At 41.2% G+C, this 22710-nt stretch overlaps 1 protein-coding gene across 2 annotated transcripts in view; it reads left to right on the top strand.

Moving 5' to 3' along the window:
- The window catches only part of EFCAB7 (EF-hand calcium binding domain 7), a 76001-nt gene that overhangs the window by 10601 nt on the left and 42690 nt on the right, over positions 1–22710 (top strand). Inside the window, exons 3-6 of one of the 2 annotated variants that reach the window (XM_066597696.1) lie at positions 5530–5741; positions 12551–12637; positions 16227–16404; positions 17087–17196. In XM_066597696.1, coding sequence (XP_066453793.1) covers positions 5530–5741; positions 12551–12637; positions 16227–16404; positions 17087–17196 — 587 coding nt within the window. Of the gene's footprint in view, positions 1–5529; positions 5742–12550; positions 12638–16226; positions 16405–17083; positions 17197–22710 lie in introns of both variants that reach the window. The other variant, XM_066597695.1, reaches the window with a different exon arrangement.

The raw sequence follows: 22710 nt of genomic DNA, 5'->3' as shown, positions 1-22710 counted from the left end.
TGATAGCCTGCCATGCGCTGGGTGTCTCCTATGTATATTGCAGTCACTTTCATGCAGCACAGCCTCCTGTCTGATACTTAACAAGCACCATCTGGATGCTGACATCTCTCTCTGCTCACTTTCTCTGTGCTCTACTAACACTCCCATGATACATCATCATATGACCCGCTCTAATTTATACCATCTCTGCCTGCCTGGAGGACGCTGCCATTACTTTCTGTATTCTATATGCACCTAAATAAACTACAGACCATAATTACACAGTTGTGAGGATGAGCATCTCCTCTATTATAACTGTCTGACAGGAGCCTCTAACCATCAGCAGTAACTTAGAGTGTCTTTGTCTCCCTGTGAAGAGCATGTGTGGTAGGGCCCATCAGAAGAGTAAGGCTGCGTTCAAACAGGGTGGATTTGCCATGGAAATTCCGTACGGAATTTCACTGCGGCAAATCCGCCTGTGGCCGTTAGTCCCGGGATTAGCCAGCCATTTGGACGAGGTTTGTCAAAAATCTCGTCCACACGGGATGTCCAATCCGTCGCAGCAAAGCCGGCAGAAGCCAGTACTGCGGTGCGGGTCCCCCAGCCGCAGCATGTCAATTTTTTTTTTACATTGCGGCCGCACACTCCTCTATGTGAGCGTCGTCTGCAACGGAAAAGCATGCAGCCAAGCCGCTCCAAAATCCACGGCTAGGTGCTGTGGGTTTTGAAGCAGCGCTTTCCCGCGGAAATCTCATGGTTTTTCGCTGCAGCCAAACCGCGATATTTCCAGCGGGATTCCGCCTTGTGGGAACCCAGCCTAATGCAGACTGAGAAAGGGATTAGTTTACAAGTATATAAACCCAAGCTAAATCTGAGCTGGTCAGAAGGGAGATCACATGACTATCCGAGGCGAAAGATGCCAGAAGTTTCAGAAAGGTAATACTAACGTACATATATATATATATATATATATATATATATATATATACCGTATGTATATCTCTGCATAATGAATGACATGGCCCTTTAACCCCTTGAGTGGCGGGTTTCCTACCACCCTGTCGTGCCCACCAGGGCAGGTTTTTTAAAATGGTCTAATCATTGAATTTCAACTAGTTTTGCAGTTGTGTCTCAAGAGCCATAACTTTTTCATTTTTCCATTGACATGGCCATATAAGGGCTTGTTTTTTGCGGGACAAGTTGTGATTTTTTAAACAGGGGGGAGGAAAAAAAGAAATGGGGAAAAAAGAAAAAAAGGGGCCATGTCATTAAGGCCTTAGTCAGACGGGCGTTTTTAGGCGCGATTTGCGCATGCGCATGCGTCCCACGATTTTTTAAAACCATTGCTTTGCAATGGTATCGGACACATGAGCGCTTTTTATGCGCTCGTCCGATAAATTATAGAACAAAAAATCGCAGATCGCACCTATCTGCGATCTTCGATTCCTGTTCTCTTCTGTATATGCGCTCAATGGGGCCGGCGGCAGCAGCGCCGACCCCATTGAGAACATATAGAAGACAAATCATTCTTCTCTGCCACAGCTGTAACAGCTGTGGCAGAGAAGAACGATGTTTGCCCATTGAATTCAATGGAGCAGCAATACAGCCGCTCCATTGAAAGCAATGGGCTGCCGGCGTGCGCGGGGTGAATTGTCGGGAAGGGGTTAAATATATAAACCCTTCCCTGCAATTCATCCTAAAATGTGTTAAAATAAAAAAAAATTGTATACTCACCTTTCCGCTGCAGCCGGAGTCCAGCCGCGGCCGCTGTCAGTTCTCCTGAACTGCTTCTTGGCACTATTCAGCCGGCGGGGCTTTAAAATCCCTGCCTGCTGAATGGTCTGCCTCTGATTGGTCACAGCCCTGACCAGTCAGAGGCAGGTTTCACTCACACACCCATTCATGAATTCATGAATGGGTGAGTGACTGCTGCCAGCTCAGCGCTGAGCCAATCAGGGGGCAGGTCTGACTCACACCCCCTTCACACCCACTGCAGAACGCCGCACGGAGCTCCGGCTGCCGGCAGAAGGTGAGTATACAATCTTTTTTTATTTTTACACATTTTAGGATGCATTGCAGGTAAGGGCTTATATATTTAAGCCCTTACCGACAATTCATCCCGGGCTCGCCCGCAGCGCATTGCTTTCAATGGAGACGGCTGTATTGCCGTCTCCATTGAATCCAATGCGCTGGACAGCTCCGGCCGGTTTCTAATGAAACGCGGCTAGGAGCAGATTTTTGGGCGATTTGCGCGCACCGGTCACGCGATTTGCGGATGTGCATCCGTCATGCGATCCGCAAATCGCGCGAAAAAACGCCCGTCTGACTAAGGCCTAAGGGGTTAAATAATGTATTAACTTCCTTCTCTGGGTCATTATGACGCACATGGATACCACATGTGTGATTGTATTTTTGATTTTTTACAAAGTAAAGGGAGACAAGTGTTTTTTTTATTTTTTTAATAATTTTTAAACTTTTTTTTATTTTTTTATTTTTTTTTTTCCCCCTTTAGGGGACTTCCACAGGGACCCATCAGGACCCCTGATCACATTCCGGGGGTCCGATGGTAACAGCCCTTTACATGCTGCAGTGACAACCCTTTACATGCTGCAGTCACATAGACTGCAGCATGTAAAGGGTTAACACAGCAGGGTTAACACAGCAGAGATCAGAGGTTTTCTCTGATCTCTGCTGTAAGAGCTGGTACCTAGCTGTCCTCTGACAGCTAACAACCAGCTCTCCCTGCCACAGAGACCATCGGCTTGGACAAGCCGATGGTCTCTATGGCAACTTGTAAACAAAGCAGGACATTGTCGACATGTCGGCAATATCTTCTGCTGGTTTTTCAAAGCCCTTGCTTTGTTCTCTGTGGGTCTGTACAGGCAGAGCACACTGTCACAGCTCGTGGCATTGTGCCCTGCAGCTCCCATAGTCATACATAGCCCGGAAATCTTCCGGGCTATGTCACTATGAGCAGTGGAGCTCGTCCCGGAAAATTTCCGGGCGTGCCACTCAAGGGGTTAAATGGATGCCTGTGACATGTCATACATCGGCACCCATCACCCATAAACTAGTATGGTGAAAAACGTATACTTTTTTCACAGTTGGAATAGCATATTATACTACGCTATATTTTGCATATACTATTGTATACTGGCTGACAGCGGAGCCATACGGGCACGTTTATCACGTACGTTAGATGCTCTCCTGGCAGACGCGTTAAACGTGAACGTTGAACAGTTTTGACCATCGCGGCTGAACAGCGTCTAATTACGAGGTCCAGTTATTACAGTTGCCCTAAAATATGGCAGCACTGCAGTCATCTGAATCCGCCAGACAACGCTGCATGTTTTGGTGAAAACCCGCGTCCAGCCGGCGGTTACACGCGAGCGAGATCTGTAGAGTTTGCATTCGTAGGAGCAGCGATAGGATCAGTTCGTAACGCTCCTTGTTTTTGCGGCGCAGCCTGCCAGGGCCGTTACAGCACATTGCAGCAGATGAGGAGCGGCGCAGCGGGGGTTAAACTCCGCCGTTCTGCTATGTTGATAGAGAGATAAATCCTGATGACACGTTGGATTTTTTCAGTCGTGATATCCTAATTACGCCACGGCTAGTTTAACAGGCGGTCACATTCAGCAGATGTGCTTAGCCTAATGAAGGCTTTCAACATTATGGCAAAAGATTTTTTTTTCCTCCGCAGCTAATGGCAGGTTTCTCATAATCCAGCTTCAAAAATAGTAGTGCTGAGAACAAATGTTATCTCCTTTCGGCTTGTTATGTCTTTCATCTCTTTCCACGAGCCACTTAAGCAATTGACCAATTATTATTATACGAGCGGCGGTGTCAAGGTCGCAGAGAACAGGCCGTCAGAATACCAAATATTTCCCGTCATTAAATGATGATTAAACCTTCCAGAGCCCCGCGTGCCAGGATCCACGGCTCAAGGGGTTAACTGTCCCCGCGATCTGGAACATGTTCCCAGGAGATAAATGAGAAGGAATGAAAATAATTTTCCTGCAGTCTAATTCGCAGGTTATAATGTTACCGCACGCCGGTCATGTGACCAAAATGCATTTCAAGGAGCTGTGACCTTAAGATGGGGGTATTCCCAAATGCGAGAGCCGCCACCTTCCTTGGTTGACAAAAGCAAGAATTCCTCGGTGGTGTGTTATTCGTTAACATCTAGGGGGCGCTGCTCTTGGCTTTATAAAACATGGCAGCTCATTGTTTTACTAAAGGGTTAACCCTTTGGAGAAATTGGATATGCAGTAAGTGTCTCCGATTGATGGGGAGGGGTCCGAATTGCCCAGACTCAGTGATTTTTATTACAGGGGTGACTGGTTCCCTATTTTTGGTATGCACGTCACTCTGTGTTATAGTGGATGGGAGATGTTGGAGTACAGTTGGCTGTTTTTGTATTTCGGTGGCACCACTTCTTTTATGGTCGGGGCCCGAGAAAGTGTTATGTGACAGGGCGGTTTAGGTGGTCACTAGCGCGCTTTAGAATTTGCAAACGTAAACAGGAATTTAAATTCATGTCGCCATTTACGACTGACCCCTCCTACCACTTTTCTGCAGCTGTAACTTTAAAGGGGTTGTCTGGACTTTTATTATTATTGATGACTTACTCTCAAGTAGGTCATCAGTTGATCGACAGGGCTCCTCCATTCGGGATCCCTGCCAATCAGCTGATCCCTGTGCCCAATGTCACTTGAAGCAAGTAGCTACATTGCAGCCACCTGGCTTGATAATGCAGGCACAGCTTCCATTGAATTCAATGGGAGCTGTGCCTGTACTACCAACCCAGGCGGCTGCAATACAGACAGCGCTATTTGCTTCCAGTGCTGTCTGTGCTGACAGCCGGTTCAGCAACCAGCTGATTGGCTGGGATCCTGAGTAAAAGACCCCTGTCATTGGACTTTTATTATTATTGATTAATAGTTCAGACAATCCCTTTAGAGTTACAGTAATGGGGAGTTAGTCGTAAATGGCGACATGACATTAAATTCCTGTTGCCATTTGCAAATTATAGCATGCTCCCACAATTCAGTTTTTCCTGAGGATAGGTCATCAATAGTAAAAGTCCCAGAAAATGCAAATTCCATTCAACCATCATTGATCCTATTCATTGATCAGCTGTTCGCCGGGCAGCTGTCACAGAGTACAGAGCAGGAAACAGAAAGCTCCATACATTGCGCAGTGGCCTGGCACAGTATTGCAGGCAGAGCTTGCATTGAAGTGAATGTATCATAACAGGCCCAGCAAACGGCTGTTCAATGAGGGTCCGGAGTGGCAGACTCTTGCCGATCGGCTACTGATGACCTAACCTAGTGCTGCAATGGTAAAGGGCTCACAGAGGGAAAGGGAATATGTGGGAAGCTGTGATTGGCTGCGTATGGTGACATTCAATGTAATTTATATATTTGTAAAGTCCTATAATATAAACGGGCTCTTCCCTTTAAAGACCCAGCGAGGGCATATGAAAAGTGGTCTTTTACATTTTTGGATATCCGGTTGATCAGTTCATCATGTTTTTCTTCCTTTTCGCAGTTCTTCAACGGGCTGGACGCAACCCTTCTAACAAGACTCTCAGCAAATACTGGACTGCGAAGACCAAGGAACTGAACTTTGATGATTTTTGTGCCATTGCAAAAAGAGAGAAACCTGCAGCAAAAGCTGAAATCTTGAAAGCATTCCAAAAGTTGGATCCCGCTAACAAAGGATATATCCTACACGATGATTTCACGAAAATCTTCACCACAGTATGTGCCCCAAATTCTCCTGTATTAATATAATTCCTAAACCCACCCAGAAAATAACATCCATCTATCTATCTATCTATCTATCTATCTATCTATCTATCTATCTATCTATCTATCTATCTATCTCATATCTATCTATCTCATATCTATCTATCTATCTATCTATCTATATCATATGTATCTATCTATCTCATATCTATCTATCTATATCATATGTATCTATCTATCTCATATCTATCTATCTCATATCTAACTATTTCATATCTATCTATCTTATATCTATCTATCTAACTATCTGATATCTATCTATCTCACATCTATCTATCTTATATCTATCTATCTATCTCACATCTATCTATCTATCTATCTATCTCATATCTGTTTATCTATCTATCAATCTATCTCATATCTATTTTTCTATCTATCTATCTCACATCTATCTATCTCATATCTGTTTATCTATCTATCAATCTACCGTATTTTTCGTCTTATAAGACGCACCGGTCTATAAGACGCACCCCCGATTAGAGCCGGAAAATGGGTGAAAAAAAAAATTACTCACCCTCCCCCGGCGGGCGGCGGCGTTCGGCGGTGGGCGGCGGGCGGGCGGCAGCGGCGGCATTCGGCGGTGGGCGGCGGGCGGGCGGCAGCGGCGGCATTCAGCGCTGCAGGCTGTCGCTTCCTCCTGGTCCACGGCAGAGCATTACTTTCTGGACGCAGGGCTTAAAAATCCCCGCCTCCGGAAAGCTACTACTGTGATTGGCTAACACACCGTCAGCCAATCACAGCCATTCAATGACATCATTGAATGGCTGTGATTGGCTGAAGGCGGACGTGTGTTAGCCAATCACAGCCATTCAATGATGTCATTGAATGGCTGTGATTGGCTGACGGCGTGTGTTAGCCAACACAGTATTAGCTTTCTGGAGGCCGGGATTTCAAGCCCCGCGTCCAGAAAGCAATGCTCTGCTGGGGACCAGGAGGGAGCGACAGCCTGTAGCAGCGCCGCAGAACACCGGGAGAGGTGAGTAATGATTTTTTTTGGCGAATTTTCGGCACATTCGCTTTATAAGACGCAGGAACTTTTCCCCCCTGCTTTGGAGGCGGAAAAAGTGCGTCTTATAGAGCGAAAAATACGGTATCTCATATCTATTTATCTATCTATCTATCTCACATCTATCTGTCTATCTCATATCTGTTTATCTCTCATATCTATCTATCTACATATCTATCTATCTCATATCAATCTCACATCTATCTATCTATCTATCTCATATCCATCTATCTATCTCACATCTATCTATCTATCTCATATCTGTTTATCTATCTCTCATATCTATCAATCTATCTCATATCTATTTATAAATCTATCTATCTCACATCTATCTGTCTATCTCATATCTGTTTATCTATCTCTCATATCTATCTATCTATGTATCTATCAATCTCATATCTATCTCACATCTATCTATCTATCTATCCCATATCCATCTATCTATCTCACATCTATCTATCTCATATCTGTTTATCTATCTCTCATATCTATCTATCTCATATCTATTTATCTATCTACCTCATATCTATCTATCTATCTATCTATCTCACATCTGTTTATCTCATATCTATCTCATATCTATCTATCTCACATCTATCTATCTATCTCATATCTATCTATCTCACATCTATCTATCTCATATCTGTTTATCTATCTATCTCTTATCTATCTATCTCACATCTATCTATCTTATATCTGTTTATATATCTCTCATATCTATCTATCTATCTATCTATCTATCTATCTCATATCTATCTATCTATCTCACATCTATCTATCTCATATCTGTTTATCTATCTATCTCTTATCTATCTATCTATCTATCTCATATCTGTTTATCTATCTCTCATATCTATCAATCTATCTCATATCTATTTATAAATCTATCTATCTCACATCTGTCTATCTCATATCTGTTTATCTATCTCTCATATCTATCTATCTATCTATCTCATATCTATCTATCTATCTCACATCTATCTATCTCACATCTATCTATCTATCTATCTATCTATCTATCTATCTATCTATCTATCTATCTATCTATCTATCCCATATCCATCTATCTGACATCTATCTATCTCATATCTGTTTATCTATCTCTCATATCTATCCTATATCTATCTATCTCATATCTATTTATCTAATACTAAATAGAAAAAACTTTTTTAATAGCTGCGCTGCACTCTCAACCCTAAACGTACTATGGGAATATGCTACTAAAAACCAAAGTCAATAGTAAGCTACAGTTTTATTCCCCATGTTCCACATACAGATATATTAAAAGCAACGCGTTTCTGCGTCCACTGACGCCTTTATCAAGCTAAAATCAAGATTTTAGCTTGATAAAGGCGTCAGTGGACGCAGAAACGCGTTGCTTTTAATATATCTGTATGTGGAACATGGGGAATAAAACTGTAGCTTACTATTGACTTTGGTTTTTAGTAGTATATTCCCATAGTACGTTTAGGGTTGAGAGTGCAGCGCAGCTATTAAAAAAGTTTTTTCTATTTAGTATTGTATTTCTTTTTCCCCATTCGTTCCCTGGAACTTTTGGGGTACTTTTCAAGCTGCTGCTCTCCAGATTAGCTGAGTAGAACTATCAGATTCTTATGCACCAGTTTTTCTGGATAAAACTCTGGACCCTCTGGCAAAGGAATCTATTAAAGGTGAACTCGGATTCCCGGTGCAGGTGGGACACAAATTTATTTTTGTTGCCCCGCCTGACACCCGGTAAGTAGAATCCTATATAGTTATTTATCATTTTTTATCCTATTTTATCCTTTTTTGTGATGGCGCTCTCCCTAATTTTGTTTTTATATCTATTTATCTCATATCTATCTATCTATCTATCTATCTATCTATCTATCTATCTATCTATCTATCTATCTCACATCTGTTTATCTCATATCTATCTCATATCTATGTATCTCACATCTATCTATCTCACAACTATCTATCTCATATCTGTTTATCTATCTCTCATATCTATCTATCTATCTATCTCATATCTATCTATCTCACATCTATCTATCTATCTCATATCTATCTATCTCATATCTATTTATCTATCTCATATCTATCTATCTCCTATCTATCTATCTATCTATCTATCTATCTATCTCACATCTATCAATCTATCTCATATCTATCTATCTATCTCATATCTATCAATCTATCTCATATCTATTCATCTATTTATCTATCTATCTATCTCACATCCATCTGTCTATCTCATATCTGTTTATCTATCTCTCATATCTATCTATCTATCTATATATCTATCTATCTCATATCTATCTCACATCTATCTATCTATCTATCTATCTAACTATCTCATATCCATCTATCTATCTCACATCTATCTATCTCATATCTGTTTATCTATCTCTGACATCTATCTCATATCTATCTATCTCACATTTATCTATCTATCTCATATCTATTTTCTATCTATCTATCTATTTATCTATCTATCTATCTCACATCTATCTATCTATCTCATATCTATTTATCTATCTCATATCCTATCGATCTATCTATCTATATATCTATCTATTTGTCTCATATCTATCTATCTATCTCATATCCTATCTGTCTGTCTGTCTCATATCTATCTATCTATCTATCTATCTATCTATCTATCTCTCTCTCATATCTATATCTCATATCTATCTATCTCATATCTATCTCTCTTTCATATCTATATCTCATATCTATTTATCTATCTATCTATCTCACATCTGTTTATCTATCTCATATCTATCTATCTCACATCAATCTATCTATCTCATATCTATCTATCTATCTCTCTATCATATCTATATCTCACATCTATCTGTCTATCTCATATGTATTTATCTATCTCTCATATCTATCTCATCTATCGATCTATCTATCTCATGTCTATCTATCAATCTCACATCTATCTATCTATCTGTCTGTCTCATATGTATCTATCTATCTATCTATCTATCTATCTATCTCTCTCATATCTATCTCATATCCTATCTGTCTGTCTATCTGTCTGCCTCATATCTATCTATCTATCTATCTATCTATCTATCTGTCTCATATCTATCTCAAATCTTATCTATCTATCCATCTGCCTGTCTGTCTGTCTGTCTGTCTCCTATCTATCTATCTATCTATCTATCTATCTATCTATCTATCTATCTATCTATCTATCTATCTATCTATCTATCTCATATCTATCTATCTCACATCTGTTTTCTATCGCTCATATCTATCTCATATCTCTCTATCTATCTATCTATCTCATATCTATCTATCTCATATCTATCTATCTATCTATCTCATATCTGTCTATCTCATATATATTTATCTATCTATCTTATATCTATCTGTCTATCTCATATCTATCTATCTCACATCTATCTATCTATCTATCTATCTATCTATCTATCTATCTATCTGTATATCTCATATCTGTTTATCTATCTCTCATATCTATCTCATATCTATCTTTCTCACATCTATCTATCTATTTATCTCACATATATCTATCTCATATCTATCTATCTATCTATCTATCTATCTCATATCTATCTATCTCATATCTATATATCTATCTATCTATCTATCTCATAACTATCTCACATCTATCTATCTCATATCTGTTTATCTATCTCATATCTATCTATCAATCTATCTCATATCTATTTATCTATCTCACATCTATCTGTCTATCTCACATCTAGCTATCTATCTCATATCTATCTATCTATCTATCTATCTATCTGTCTGTCTATCTCATATCTATCTATCTATCTATCTCACATCTATCTATCTCATATCTATCTATCTATCTATCTATCTATCTCATATATATTTATCTATCTATGTTTCTCATATCTATCTATCTCTCTATCTCTCTATCTATCTATCTATCTCATATCCTATCGATCTATCTATCTATCTATCTGTCTGTCTGTCTCATATCTATCTATTTATCTTTCTCTCTATCATATCTATATCTCATATCTATCTATCTATCTATTTATCTCACATCTGTCTATCTCAAATCTGTTTATCTATTTCTCATATCTATCTCATCTATCGATCTATCTATCTCAGATCTATCTATCTATCTGTCTCATATCTATCTATCTCTCTCATACCTATCTATCTATATCAAATCCTATCTATCTATCTGTCTCATATCTATCTATATATCTATCTATCTGTATCATATCTATCTCTCTATCTATCTACCTCATGTCTATCTATCTATCTATCACTCTATCTATCTATCTCATATCTATCTATCTCACATCTATTTATCTCATATCTATCTATCTATCTATCTATCTATCTATCTATCTATCCATCTCACATATATCTATCTCATATCTATTTATCTATCTATCTATCTGTCTATCTCATATCTATTTATCTATCTATCTCATATCTATCTATCTCACATCTGTTTATCTATCTCTAATATCTATCTCATATCTATCTATCAATCTATCTCATATCCATTTATCTATCTATCTATCTATCTATCTATCTATCTATCTATCTATCTATCTATCTATCAATCTATCTTATATCTATTTATCTATCTATCTCACATCTATCTGTCTATCTCATATCTATCTATCTATCTATCTATCTATCTATCTCATATCTCTCTCTCTCACGTTTATCTATCTATCTCATATCTATCTATCTGTCTATCTCACATCTATCTATCTCACATCTATCTGTCTCACATCTATCTCATATCTATTTATCTATCTCTCATATCTATCTCATATCTATCTATCTCATATCTATCTATCTATCTATCTATCTCACATATATCTATCTCATATCTATCTATCTATCTATCTCATATATATTTATCTATCTATCTATCTATCTCTCTCATATCTATCTATCTCACATCTATCTATCTATCTATCTCATATCTGTTTATCTATCTCTCATATCTATCTCACATCTATCTATCTATCAATCTATCTCATATCTATTTATCTATCTATCTCATATTTATCTATCTATCTATCTCACATCTATCTGTCAATCTCACATCTATCTATCTCATATCTATCTATCTATCTCATATCTCTCTCCCTCACATTTATCTATCTATCTCATATCTATCTATCTGTCTATCTATCTATCTATCTATCTCACATGTATCTGTCTCATATCTATCTCATATCTGTTTATCTATCTCTCATATCTATCTTACATCTATCCATCTATCTGTCCCATATCTATCTATCTCTCTATCTCATATTTATCTATCTATCTCACATCTATCTCATATCTGTTTATCTATCTCTCATATCTATCTATCTATCTAACATATATCTATCTCATATCTATACATCTATCTCTCTATCTCATATTTATTTATCTATCTCTCTATCTCATATTTATTTATCTATCTGTCTCTCTCACATCTATCTATCTATCTATCTATCTAACATATATCTATCTCATATCTATACATCTATCTATCTATCTCATATTTATTTATCTATCTCTCTATCTCATATTTATTTATCTATCTATCTATCTATCTCACATCTATTTATCTATCTATCTCATATCCTATCTATCTATTTGTCTATCCCACAGTTGTCTCTCCAGGATGCATTGTCAGGTCAATTTCGAGGCATGAAACATTCATAAATGCTGCCAGTTCACTGTTATCTATATGTTATTATTTTTTATACTGCACTATGCCAAGATGTAAAACTGCCATCACTGATTACAGAAAGGGGAGAAGATGTCTGCGGAAGAGGTGAGCGCTGTTCTCCGCTTGGCTGATGTAAACAGCAGTAGTAAGCTGGACTACAATAAGGTAAGCCATGGAGATACAGAAGCCACGTTCATACCGCAGCCTATGTAACTACGTAATTTAAGAGTACTTTTCAGCGGGTTGATGTTTCTCTATCCATGGGCAGCATGAAATACCAACCGTCTCCCGAATAACACTTCAGTGATGTCTCAAAGGAACTATAGTAAAAGTGCCAAACTTGGGGAGAAGAGTCTCTTAGGCTTCTCCCCTCTAGCTGCTTGACTTCATTGATAGGTTTCTCCTTATCTGTGTATTAGGCCTCTTTCACACGGGGACCTATGCGCACAAAAATCACTTGCGTAAAAAACTTGCGGCTATTAGAACCAATGGTTTCCTATGGGAACGTTCAGATGTTTTTTGCGCATCTAAAACTCCTTCATCTGAACGCTCCCATGGGAGACCATTGGTTCTAATAGCCGCAAATTTTTTACATGTGCAGATAGAAGTAGCTTGATGGTTGACTTGCTTGACCTGGACTTTTCCAAAACGTTTGATACTGTGCCACATAAAAGGTTGGTATATAGATGAGAATGTGTGTAAGTGGGTAAGTAACCGGTCAGTCATAGAAAGCAGAGGGGGGGTTGTAAGTAGTACATACTCTGATTGGGTCACCGTTACTACTGGGGTACCACAGGCCCTGTTCTTTTCAATATAATGACCTGGTAGAAGGATTATACAGTAAAATATCAATATTTGCAGATGACACAAAACTATGTAAAGAAATTAACACAAGAGAGGACAGTATACAGGTACATATAGATCTGTATACAGTTGCAAATGGATCTGGATAGGTTGGGGACAGAAAAGTGGCAAATGAGGTTTAACACTGATAAATGTAAGGTTGTGCACATGGGCAGCAAATACACATCACCATTACACGCCACATGGGAAACCACTGGGGAACACGGACATGGTAAAGGAGTTGGGGATTGTAGTTAAATGTAAGCTTAACTGGAGCAACCAGTGTCAGGCAGCTGCTGCCAAGGAAAATATGATCATGGGGTGCATCAAAAGAGGTCTAGGGGCGCATGACGAGAACATGGTTTTTCCTCTTTACAAGTCACTGGTCAGACCAAACATGGAATATTGTGGACAGTTTTGGCCACCGGTACTCAAGAAGGACATATCAGAGCTTGAGCGGGTACAAAGGCTGCAACTAACGTAATAAATGGAACGGGCGGACTACAATACCCAGAGAGGTCATCAAAATTGGGGTCATTTAGTTTAGAAAACAGACAGCTGAGGGGCGACCTAATAACTATGTATAAATATATACAATACAGAGATCTTTTCCATCATCTATTATACCCAGGGGGCGCTCTAAAAACTATGCATAAATATATCAAGGGACAATACAGAGATGTCTCCCATCTATTTATACCAGGACTGTGACTGTAACAAAGGGGCGCCCTCTGCACTTAGAGGAAAGAAGATTTCTACACTGACACAGAAGGGGGTTTCCTTACTGTAAGAGCAGTGAGACTATGGAACAATTTGTCTGAGTACATGGTGATGGTGAACTCGATAAGAGTACAAGAGGGGGAGAGCGGAGCGGAGGGGAGATCTCTCCCTACCTCTCCCCCCCGCTCCCTCCTGCTGACAGCCGCTACTCACCACTCCCCCCGCGCCGGCACCCAAACGTTTCATCTCGAGCGGGCAGGTACTCGAAAAAGGCAATGCTAGCTCGAGCAATTGCCTTTACCGAGTATATTTGCTCATCTCTACAAACGAGTGATCTTTCTGATAATATCCTTTTAAAGGAAGATTGTTCGTGAGCGAAAAACTTTCTTCTAACTATCAGATGAAAAACTCCCACGTGACTCGCTTCTTCCCAGACAATGACAGATTTTTTGTCAGCTGAAACACTCCTTCATTGCTGCATTTCACCCCCCGATCAAGTTTTCATTGATATTGTCCATTTTCATCAACTTTAGCCTAATATGTTTGGGCACCTTTACAGCAGTATTTTGCAGCAAGCTAATGGTGTGCAGTGTTACTAAGTCTGGAGTGTTTTAGGGCTCCCTTTAGCCACACCCACTTTTCTAGACACTTTTCAAAACTGTCTAGTAGGGTGCAAAAAGTGTCTAAAAGACATAATAAATAATGACCATTCAATAGGAGGTGGAGGCGGGCACATTACTCAGATTCAGCAGACACAGAACACCCTTTGAAGCTTGGTTTAGACACAGCGATTATCGCTCAAAAGATTGAGAGATAATCGTTGTATGCCTTTACAGCACAAGGTGATCGTTCAAACATTGAGCGATCACTTTGCGCTCCTAGCGGGGTATACAGAAGACAAGCAGAGCCGCTTGTCTTCTGCATCCAGCTGTTCTCTGGTCGGAGTGCCCAGCTGGTATACAGCTGAGCACTCCGAGTGAGAGATGCAGAAGACAAGGGCGTGGCTGCTTGTCTTCTGCATCCAGCTGTTCTCTGCTCGGAACGCCCGGCTGTTATACAGCTGAGCACTCCAAGCGGAGGATGCAGAACACAGCTGGACCGCTCTGTGCTTTATATCCCGCCTGTGTTCAGGTAGCGAAATACAGCTGAAACAATAGTATCAGCTGTATCCTGCTGTGAATTCCTGATAAGGCTCATCGTCAGCATGCTAAAAGAGAACGATAAGCGATTGCTTAACGAAAACTGCAGGATGTCAGTGCACTTAGACACAACGATTATCGCTCAAAAGACGGCTTTGAGCGATTTTTGAGCAAAAATCGTTGTGTCTAAATCAGCCTTAAGGCACGCAAAGGGCTCTTTTACATAGCCAGATAAATTACCCTAAATGATCGCCAATCGTCAATGTAGAAAGTTGATTGGCGTTTGTCTGTTCGCATTTATATTATTTCATAATCAAGAGGTTTTGGCATGAACAGTCATTCCTCCCAGTTACAATGTTATCGGCAGCACAGCCCCTGTTTATATGAGGAGATGTGCTGCCTACAAACATTGATTCTTATGGCTATCAAAGAAGTGGTGAACGACAAACAAGCAAATTTACATTTGCTCTTCAATAACTGGACATGTCTATTAAAGGGCAGTGATTGGGAACAACTGTTAGTATGATATCTTTCAGGTAATTATCTGCTCATGTAAAAGGGCCTTAAAGGGATGTTCCATGACTTCACTATCGCTAATCTATTCTCAGGATAGGTCATCAGTAGGTGATTTCTGGTTATCGACTGCTTTGGATCTCTAGTAATCAACTGATATTGGGCCTGCTGTCATTGCGCATAGAGCCGGAAGCAGACAGCTCTGTCCGTAGTGCAGTGGCCCAGCTTGGTATTGCATGTACAGCTGCCATTGAATTTAATGCAATACCAACTTGACCACTGCACTGCGGACAGAGCTGTCCATAATGACAGCGGGCCAGATATCAACTGATCAACGGGAATCAACTATTGATGGCCTATCCAAATCAGGCTTGACGGGAGGGGAGCCTGACTGTAGTCTTGATCAATGCAAATAATTACATGCAATGAATGGCATGATCAGTACGAGCATTGGTGTTATCTAGTTTGTAGATGCACTTCAGTTCTATATGATTTATAATATTACATTTTATAACAACATTTACACTTTTTTTGCACAGTTCTGTGACACATTCTTCAGCACCAGTGATCAGTGGGCTAAGATGGCAGTCAAAAAATTGGAAGCCGATAGTCGGACCAAACGTCAGCAGTTTGGAAGCCAAATTGAAGAGTCTCCGGAACGTTCTGCATCTCCGCGGAATCAGAAGATCAGTGATGGTAACACAATTGCACGGAAAGGTGAGTACAAAGTTATATGAACACTTGGGCTGGGCTCATACGAATGGGTTGGATTTTTGTTTGATTTGCTTGTATTTTCCGCTCAGTCACCTAACGATAAGGTGGGTACCTGTAGCCCATATACAATGTAATTGCGACAGAGGAGGAGTGTAAGGCTCACCAGTGATAGCTTTCATGGGATTGTTGGTTGGGATTACACGATGGCTCCAGTAGTGACAGTTAAAGGGGTTTTCCGGTTAAAAATACTATTGATGACCTATCTTCAGCATAGTCATCAAAAGTTGATTGGCTGGGGGCCCTGACCGATCAGCTGTGCGGGTACAAGCTGTCAGGGCTGCAATAACAGAGGTCGGAGCGGAAGCCCTGCCCCAATCTCCGTATAGTTGCCGGCGCTTGTAAGTGCAGCCACGGCTCCCATTGATTTCAATAAGAGCCGTGCCTGCAGTTACCAGCGCTGACTACTACATGGGAGGTCGTCGCAGGGGCTTCCGCTCCGACCTCTGTTATTGCGGTTCTGACAGCTTGTGACCATAGCGTGGTCCCGAGCCGATCAACTATTGGTGATCTATCCTAATGATAGGTCATCCATAGTAATTTTAACCGGACAACCCTTTTCCTAAATATACTCAATGTAATGTCTTTGTGTGAATATAACATATAATCATTTATACTATTTTAGCAGAGAGTAAATCGCGTCCGCCATCATCCCAAAACTACAGAGGAACAGCGTCTACTGTGATTAATATGGCCCCTCTCAAGAACTGCAGGCAGGTGGAACCCAGTGATCTACAGGTAACCCTGTAAAATGTGGATGGGTGTCACTTTTGGGAAAAGCCCTTTGAGGGTGCTTTCACACACAGCTTTTTTCTGTACGTTACTTTGCTGTGGCTGTGAAATGAGCTGCAGTTTGTGTTTTGTTGTGGTTTTTTTCACATGACATGCAAATTTTTGGGAAGGGGCATTTTTTGTATTTGCCTCATTCTGCAATACTTTTTTTTACTGAATTGAAAACACTTTTTTTTTCCATAAAAATTTACACTGGCGAGCGCGATATGGGGCCATGAATCCTACCCCCATATCATTCTCCCTACCATGCAAATTCCTCGTGGATGCGAGGCGTTTTCATCCCAAAACAGCCTCATATCTCTTTGTGGATGTAGGGATCCTTCAACACGGCTGACGGACGCCGCAGGAGGATCGTGGAGTTTTTCCCATTGTTTTCAATAGGAGACCTCGTGATGCTGCTGTCAGCCCTATTAAAAAGAATGCAGCTGCGATGCAAGAGCATGCAGCAAGATAGCACATGCCCTGATTTGTTTTTCGCATCCCCGTGCTTGCAGGAAAAAATAGGATTTTTTGGTATAACTCACCATAAAAACCACTTTCTCAAGTAAATGGAGGAGAACAGACGGACCAGAGACAGGTTATAGTCCAGAATAATTGGGGCACGAGTCACCCAACACAAACACTTGTCTCTAAACTGCAAGGTAGTCAGAGAAATGGAAAACTTATGGGAGTTGGCAGAACCTGATGAAAGGTTCCTAAAAAATTCCTAAGGACAGACTCTTCCTCACTGGGTCCTTGCTGGTCCGTGCAGCAGGCTCACAGGGTATGAACAGGCGGGCTAGAACACACTGTTCTCCGCAGTATGGTAGCGAGGACCAGCCGGGCTGTACAAGCCGCCTCACTGTCTGAGCCCCGGCAAGTGGTGCTATATTACAGGATAGGCTCAGCGGGAGAAACAGTCAGACGAGGGCACACCAAAGGGCCCAGGGGCTACAGTAACAGCCACAGCGCTCAGTCCACATGCACCCAATGTTGTTACATAGGACCAAGATGGCATCCATGATCCCGGTACCTAGAGGCAGGCAGCAAGAGTCCACAGTGTGCTAAAGGGTCTTCCTAGCACAGCTCTGTGTCCGGACCTTGTGGGCTACATAAAATAACGTAGCAAGCCGGTTTCGTGCCGGGGACCTTGAGATTAAAGATAATTCCTGCCCTTTTTGTACCCATCACCTCATGTGCAGAAACATGGTGATCACACCCTTCTTCACTGGATTTTTCAAAAATGAACTTCATAACTGCAAGCATTTTTGTAAAAAATATATATTTAATTTACAATTTTTTAAAATAAAAAATAGAACTTTGTAGAAAAATATATCTGTGTAAAATATACGAGGGGCTGCTCTGCTGATAAGTCTTTGGCTTTGTGTTCTTCTTTTGTTTCAATGGTAACGAATGTTACATCACATGAAAGCCTTATGCTTCTAATATATGTTTTCAAAATATTGTGTTTGTAGCTTATGGCAACAGTGATCTCGGCACGTGGGAAAACAAAGTGGCTGCATCTAAGGCGATATTCACAGCAAATGAGAGCAGAAGAGTGATAAAATTCTTGTTTCTGCAAAGAAAGTCCGTGAAGGATATTCATGGTGATATGTCGCAGACATTGGGGATCAATGCCCTTCATATTCTACAGTTAAGAACTGGGTTGTCAAATTTAAACGGGCCACTTCAGCACCAATGATGAGGAACGTCCTGGATGACCGAGAGAGGTTGTTGTTCCAGAGATCGTCGATGCTGTGCACAACCTCATACTGGAGAATCGGCCAATTTCAGCTGCAGGAATAGCAGACTTCATGGGGATTTCTCGTGAACATGTTTGTGTCGTCATCCATGAACATTGGAACATGAAGAAGCTATCTACACAGTGGGTCCCCAAATGTTTGACAACAGATCAGAAAAGTATGCGAGTGAAAACGTCCTGGTCCATTTGTGAGCGTTTCCCGACTGATAAGAACTTCCTGGATCGACTGGTCACTATGGATGAGACCTGGATTTATTTGTAAGACCCTGAAACCAAGGAGCAGCCAAAAGAGTGGAGGCCCAGTGGTTCTCCTCGCCCAAAGAAGTTCAGCCACTGAGGTGATGGCGTCTGTGTTCTGGGATAAGGAGGGCGTGCTGCTAGTGGACTACCTTCACAATGGTTCCACCATCAATGCAAGGTATTACATTGAACTTTTGGACCAATTGAAGGCAGCTCTAAAGGCCAAAAAAGTTGTCAGAAGGAATCTTGTTTCTGCAAGACAACGCCTCCGCTCACACAAGCGACCACGGCAGAACTGGTGGAGCTAGGCTTCCAGCTGGTTGACCACCCACCTTATTCACCAGATCTAGCTCCCTCCGACTATCATCTGTTTCCAAACCTGAAGAAACACCTCAAGGGTGCCAAATTTCACACCATTTCCTATGCCATGGCTACTATGGATGACTGGTTTGAAGCACAACCGAAATCCTTTCTGGGTTAAGCCAAAGACTTATCAGCAGCCCCTTGTATACAAATATATATATATTATATAGTATCTGTATAAAAATATATATCTCTATGAAATATACATCCGTATAAAAATATTCATCTGTATGAAAACATACAAAAGTATATGTCTGTATGGTGGTTTTGGTGGCGGCAGGTGTTCTCAGGTATTTCTTATTGGCGGCAGGTGATGTCAGATGTTTCTTGCTTGTTGCAGGTGGTTTCAGATGTTTCTTCATGGTGGCAGGTGGTTTCAGGTGCTACTTGGTTGCAGCAGGTGGTTTCAGGTGTTTTTTAGTGGCGGCAGGTGGTTTCAGGTGCTACTTGGCTGCAGCAGGTGGTTTCAGGTGTTTGATGGTGGTAGCAGATGGTATCTGGTAGTTTTTTGCTGACAGAAGGTGATGTTTAAGGTTTCTTGGTGGTGTAGATTCTTACTGATTATTGGTAAGACTACATTAAAAAATGAAGTCCTTCATATGGGTCAGGACCTTTTTCGATCTTCTTGCTTTTTTTAAACCAGCTAAAGGATCTTTTTTTCTCCGTCTTTAATGCCAGGGCCTGCTCCTTTAGGTCCTTTGCCTCAGCCCTTAAGAGATGGACCTCTTCTAGGAGCTCAGCGTTTGTGCGTCTTTTGCGGATAGATGGCTCTGGCTGCTGGTCACTTGGCTCTGGCTGCTGGTGTTGCTGGTGACTTGGCCCTGGCTGCTGGTGTTGCTGGTCACTTGAGGCTTCATTTGTTTGGTCTCCTGATATGAAACCTTTTTCTGATGTAGTATGGTCTTCTTCAGATACTTCTGTGGCGGCATCTGAATCCAAACCATAAAAAGTTGCATTAAATCCCAGTAATCCCCTCACCTTACTATCTATCGATACAGAATACTCCAACTCATTCTGTATGAAGAAGGACTTACCGTTTTGTGCACGCTTCCTTTCTATCGCTTGTAAATAGTTGGCCATTTCTATAATTTCTATTATTTGCTCCACCTTATTGCTGTGAAATCAAAAAGCAGAAAATATTATTGTAACCGACATTCGTTAATCTATACTATAGAACCTCGTTAGTCATTTCTACACAATATAGCAACTACTGGGAGATGAAATGAGAGGAACAGGGCAGATAAAGAAAATTATGTAAGATGGAAGTAGTTGGGTTGTGACATGGGCAGATTTATGGCGGTGGATAAGGAACAAATATTGTTCCCCTTTATGCTTCGGTCATCACTAATCTGTGATAAAGTTGATCTGTTGAGAGGCGCTACTTATCACCTCTACTAATTAATACCTCTTTTATTGACTTCAAAGGGAGTTTTGTAAAGTTGAGGAGAGAGGGCCCCCTAGTGGCGGTTACAGACAGCTAGAAGCTAATCATGTAACTATTACTGTGTGCAGTGAAATAGGGGGCTTCCTATATGTATAATATGGGCTTTACAAAAAATAGTACAACTTCCAGCCTGCTCTGACAACGCCTTTACAGCTGTGGCAGTCGGGGTATGCTGGGAGTTGTAGTTTTGCATCGGTGGGCCGCAGAGGCTGGAGACCGCCGCTCTCGCACAACATGTGTGAGTTTAGGGATGAACATTACAGGGTGCGATAAATAACCTACCTGTTATCAAGGGCTAAGAGCTCCACATCAATCTGTGAAAGAGAAGAAATAAGAAAGAGATTAATTTCCATTTACTGACCTACAAGAACCCAACAGTCCTGTATCTGTAGAGTACAAGCTCTACAGGCAGGGGGCGCTCTCCTACTCTATCATTATCAGTATTGTCTGATCCCCCTAATATTAGAACGTCTTATAGTTTGGGGATGGACATTATTCTCTGGCTTCTCCATCTTCACATCTCACTAAATAACCAAAACCCCAAGAATTCAGAAGGGAAATCTTTACTCACGGGCCGCTGCAGTTTTATTTGGTCGCACATGTATTGCCAACGAAGGAGCATCCGTTCCTCGCAGTCACAGCCGCATCGTGTCTTATTTGGGTGCATGAGGAATATATGTTCTTTTTTAGTTGTTGTTTTTATATGCACCATATTTAATGCTCCTTCCTGGACCTGCTTGGTGGTGATGGTGATGCGGTCCAGGGGCAAAATCCTGCAGGAAGAACAGAGGAAAAAGAATAAGATAAAACAGAACAAATTACTGAGAACATCTGCGCTCTGTATGTTGTAGGGACACGACTCCCCGATCACTTACCTTCTAGGTATAAAGTCTTTTGTGGTTAGGTTGTAATCCACCCACATGAGTTCCTCCCCTATATAGGAGTCCTGGCTGCTAGCTGTTATGGCCAGGACGGTGACTTGTGGGGGGCTCATGTAATTATCTGGATCTTCATCGAGCTGTTCGATTTTGTTCAGCTGAGTAAGAAAGTGGAGATAGAATTACACACTGGGGGTATACACTGCTTTATACACAGTAGTCCCTATGCTGACTGCTACTGGTCCCCCACTACTTTATACACAGTAGTTCCTATGCTGACCTCTACTGGTCCCCCACTGCTTTATACACAGTAGTCCCTATGCTGACCGCTACTGGTCCTCCACTGCTTTATACACAGTAGTTCCTATGCTGACCTCTACTGGTCCCCCACTGCTTTATACACAGTAGTTCCTATGCTGACCTCTACTGGTCCCCCACTGCTTTATACACAGTAGTCCCTATGCTGACCGCTACTGGTCCCCCACTGCTTTATACACAGTAGTCCCTATGCTGACCTCTACTGGTCCCCCACTGCTTTTATACACAGTAGTCCCTATGCTGACTGCTACTGGTCCTCTACTGCTTTATACACAGTAGTCCCTATGCTGACCGCTACTGGTCCCCCACTGCTTTATACACAGTAGTCCCTATGCTGACTGCTACTGGTCCCCCACTACTTTATACACAGTAGTTCCTATGCTGACCTCTACTGGTCCCCCACTGCTTTATACACAGTAGTCCCTATGCTGACCGCTACTGGTCCCCCACTGCTTTATACACAGTAGTCCCTATGC

The sequence above is a fragment of the Eleutherodactylus coqui genome, chromosome 3 (assembly GCF_035609145.1).
Source record: "Eleutherodactylus coqui strain aEleCoq1 chromosome 3, aEleCoq1.hap1, whole genome shotgun sequence".
Taxonomy (NCBI): Eukaryota; Metazoa; Chordata; class Amphibia; order Anura; family Eleutherodactylidae; genus Eleutherodactylus; species Eleutherodactylus coqui.
The sequence above is the reverse complement of the archived record's forward strand: the minus strand, read 5'-3'. Positions and strand labels throughout refer to the sequence as shown.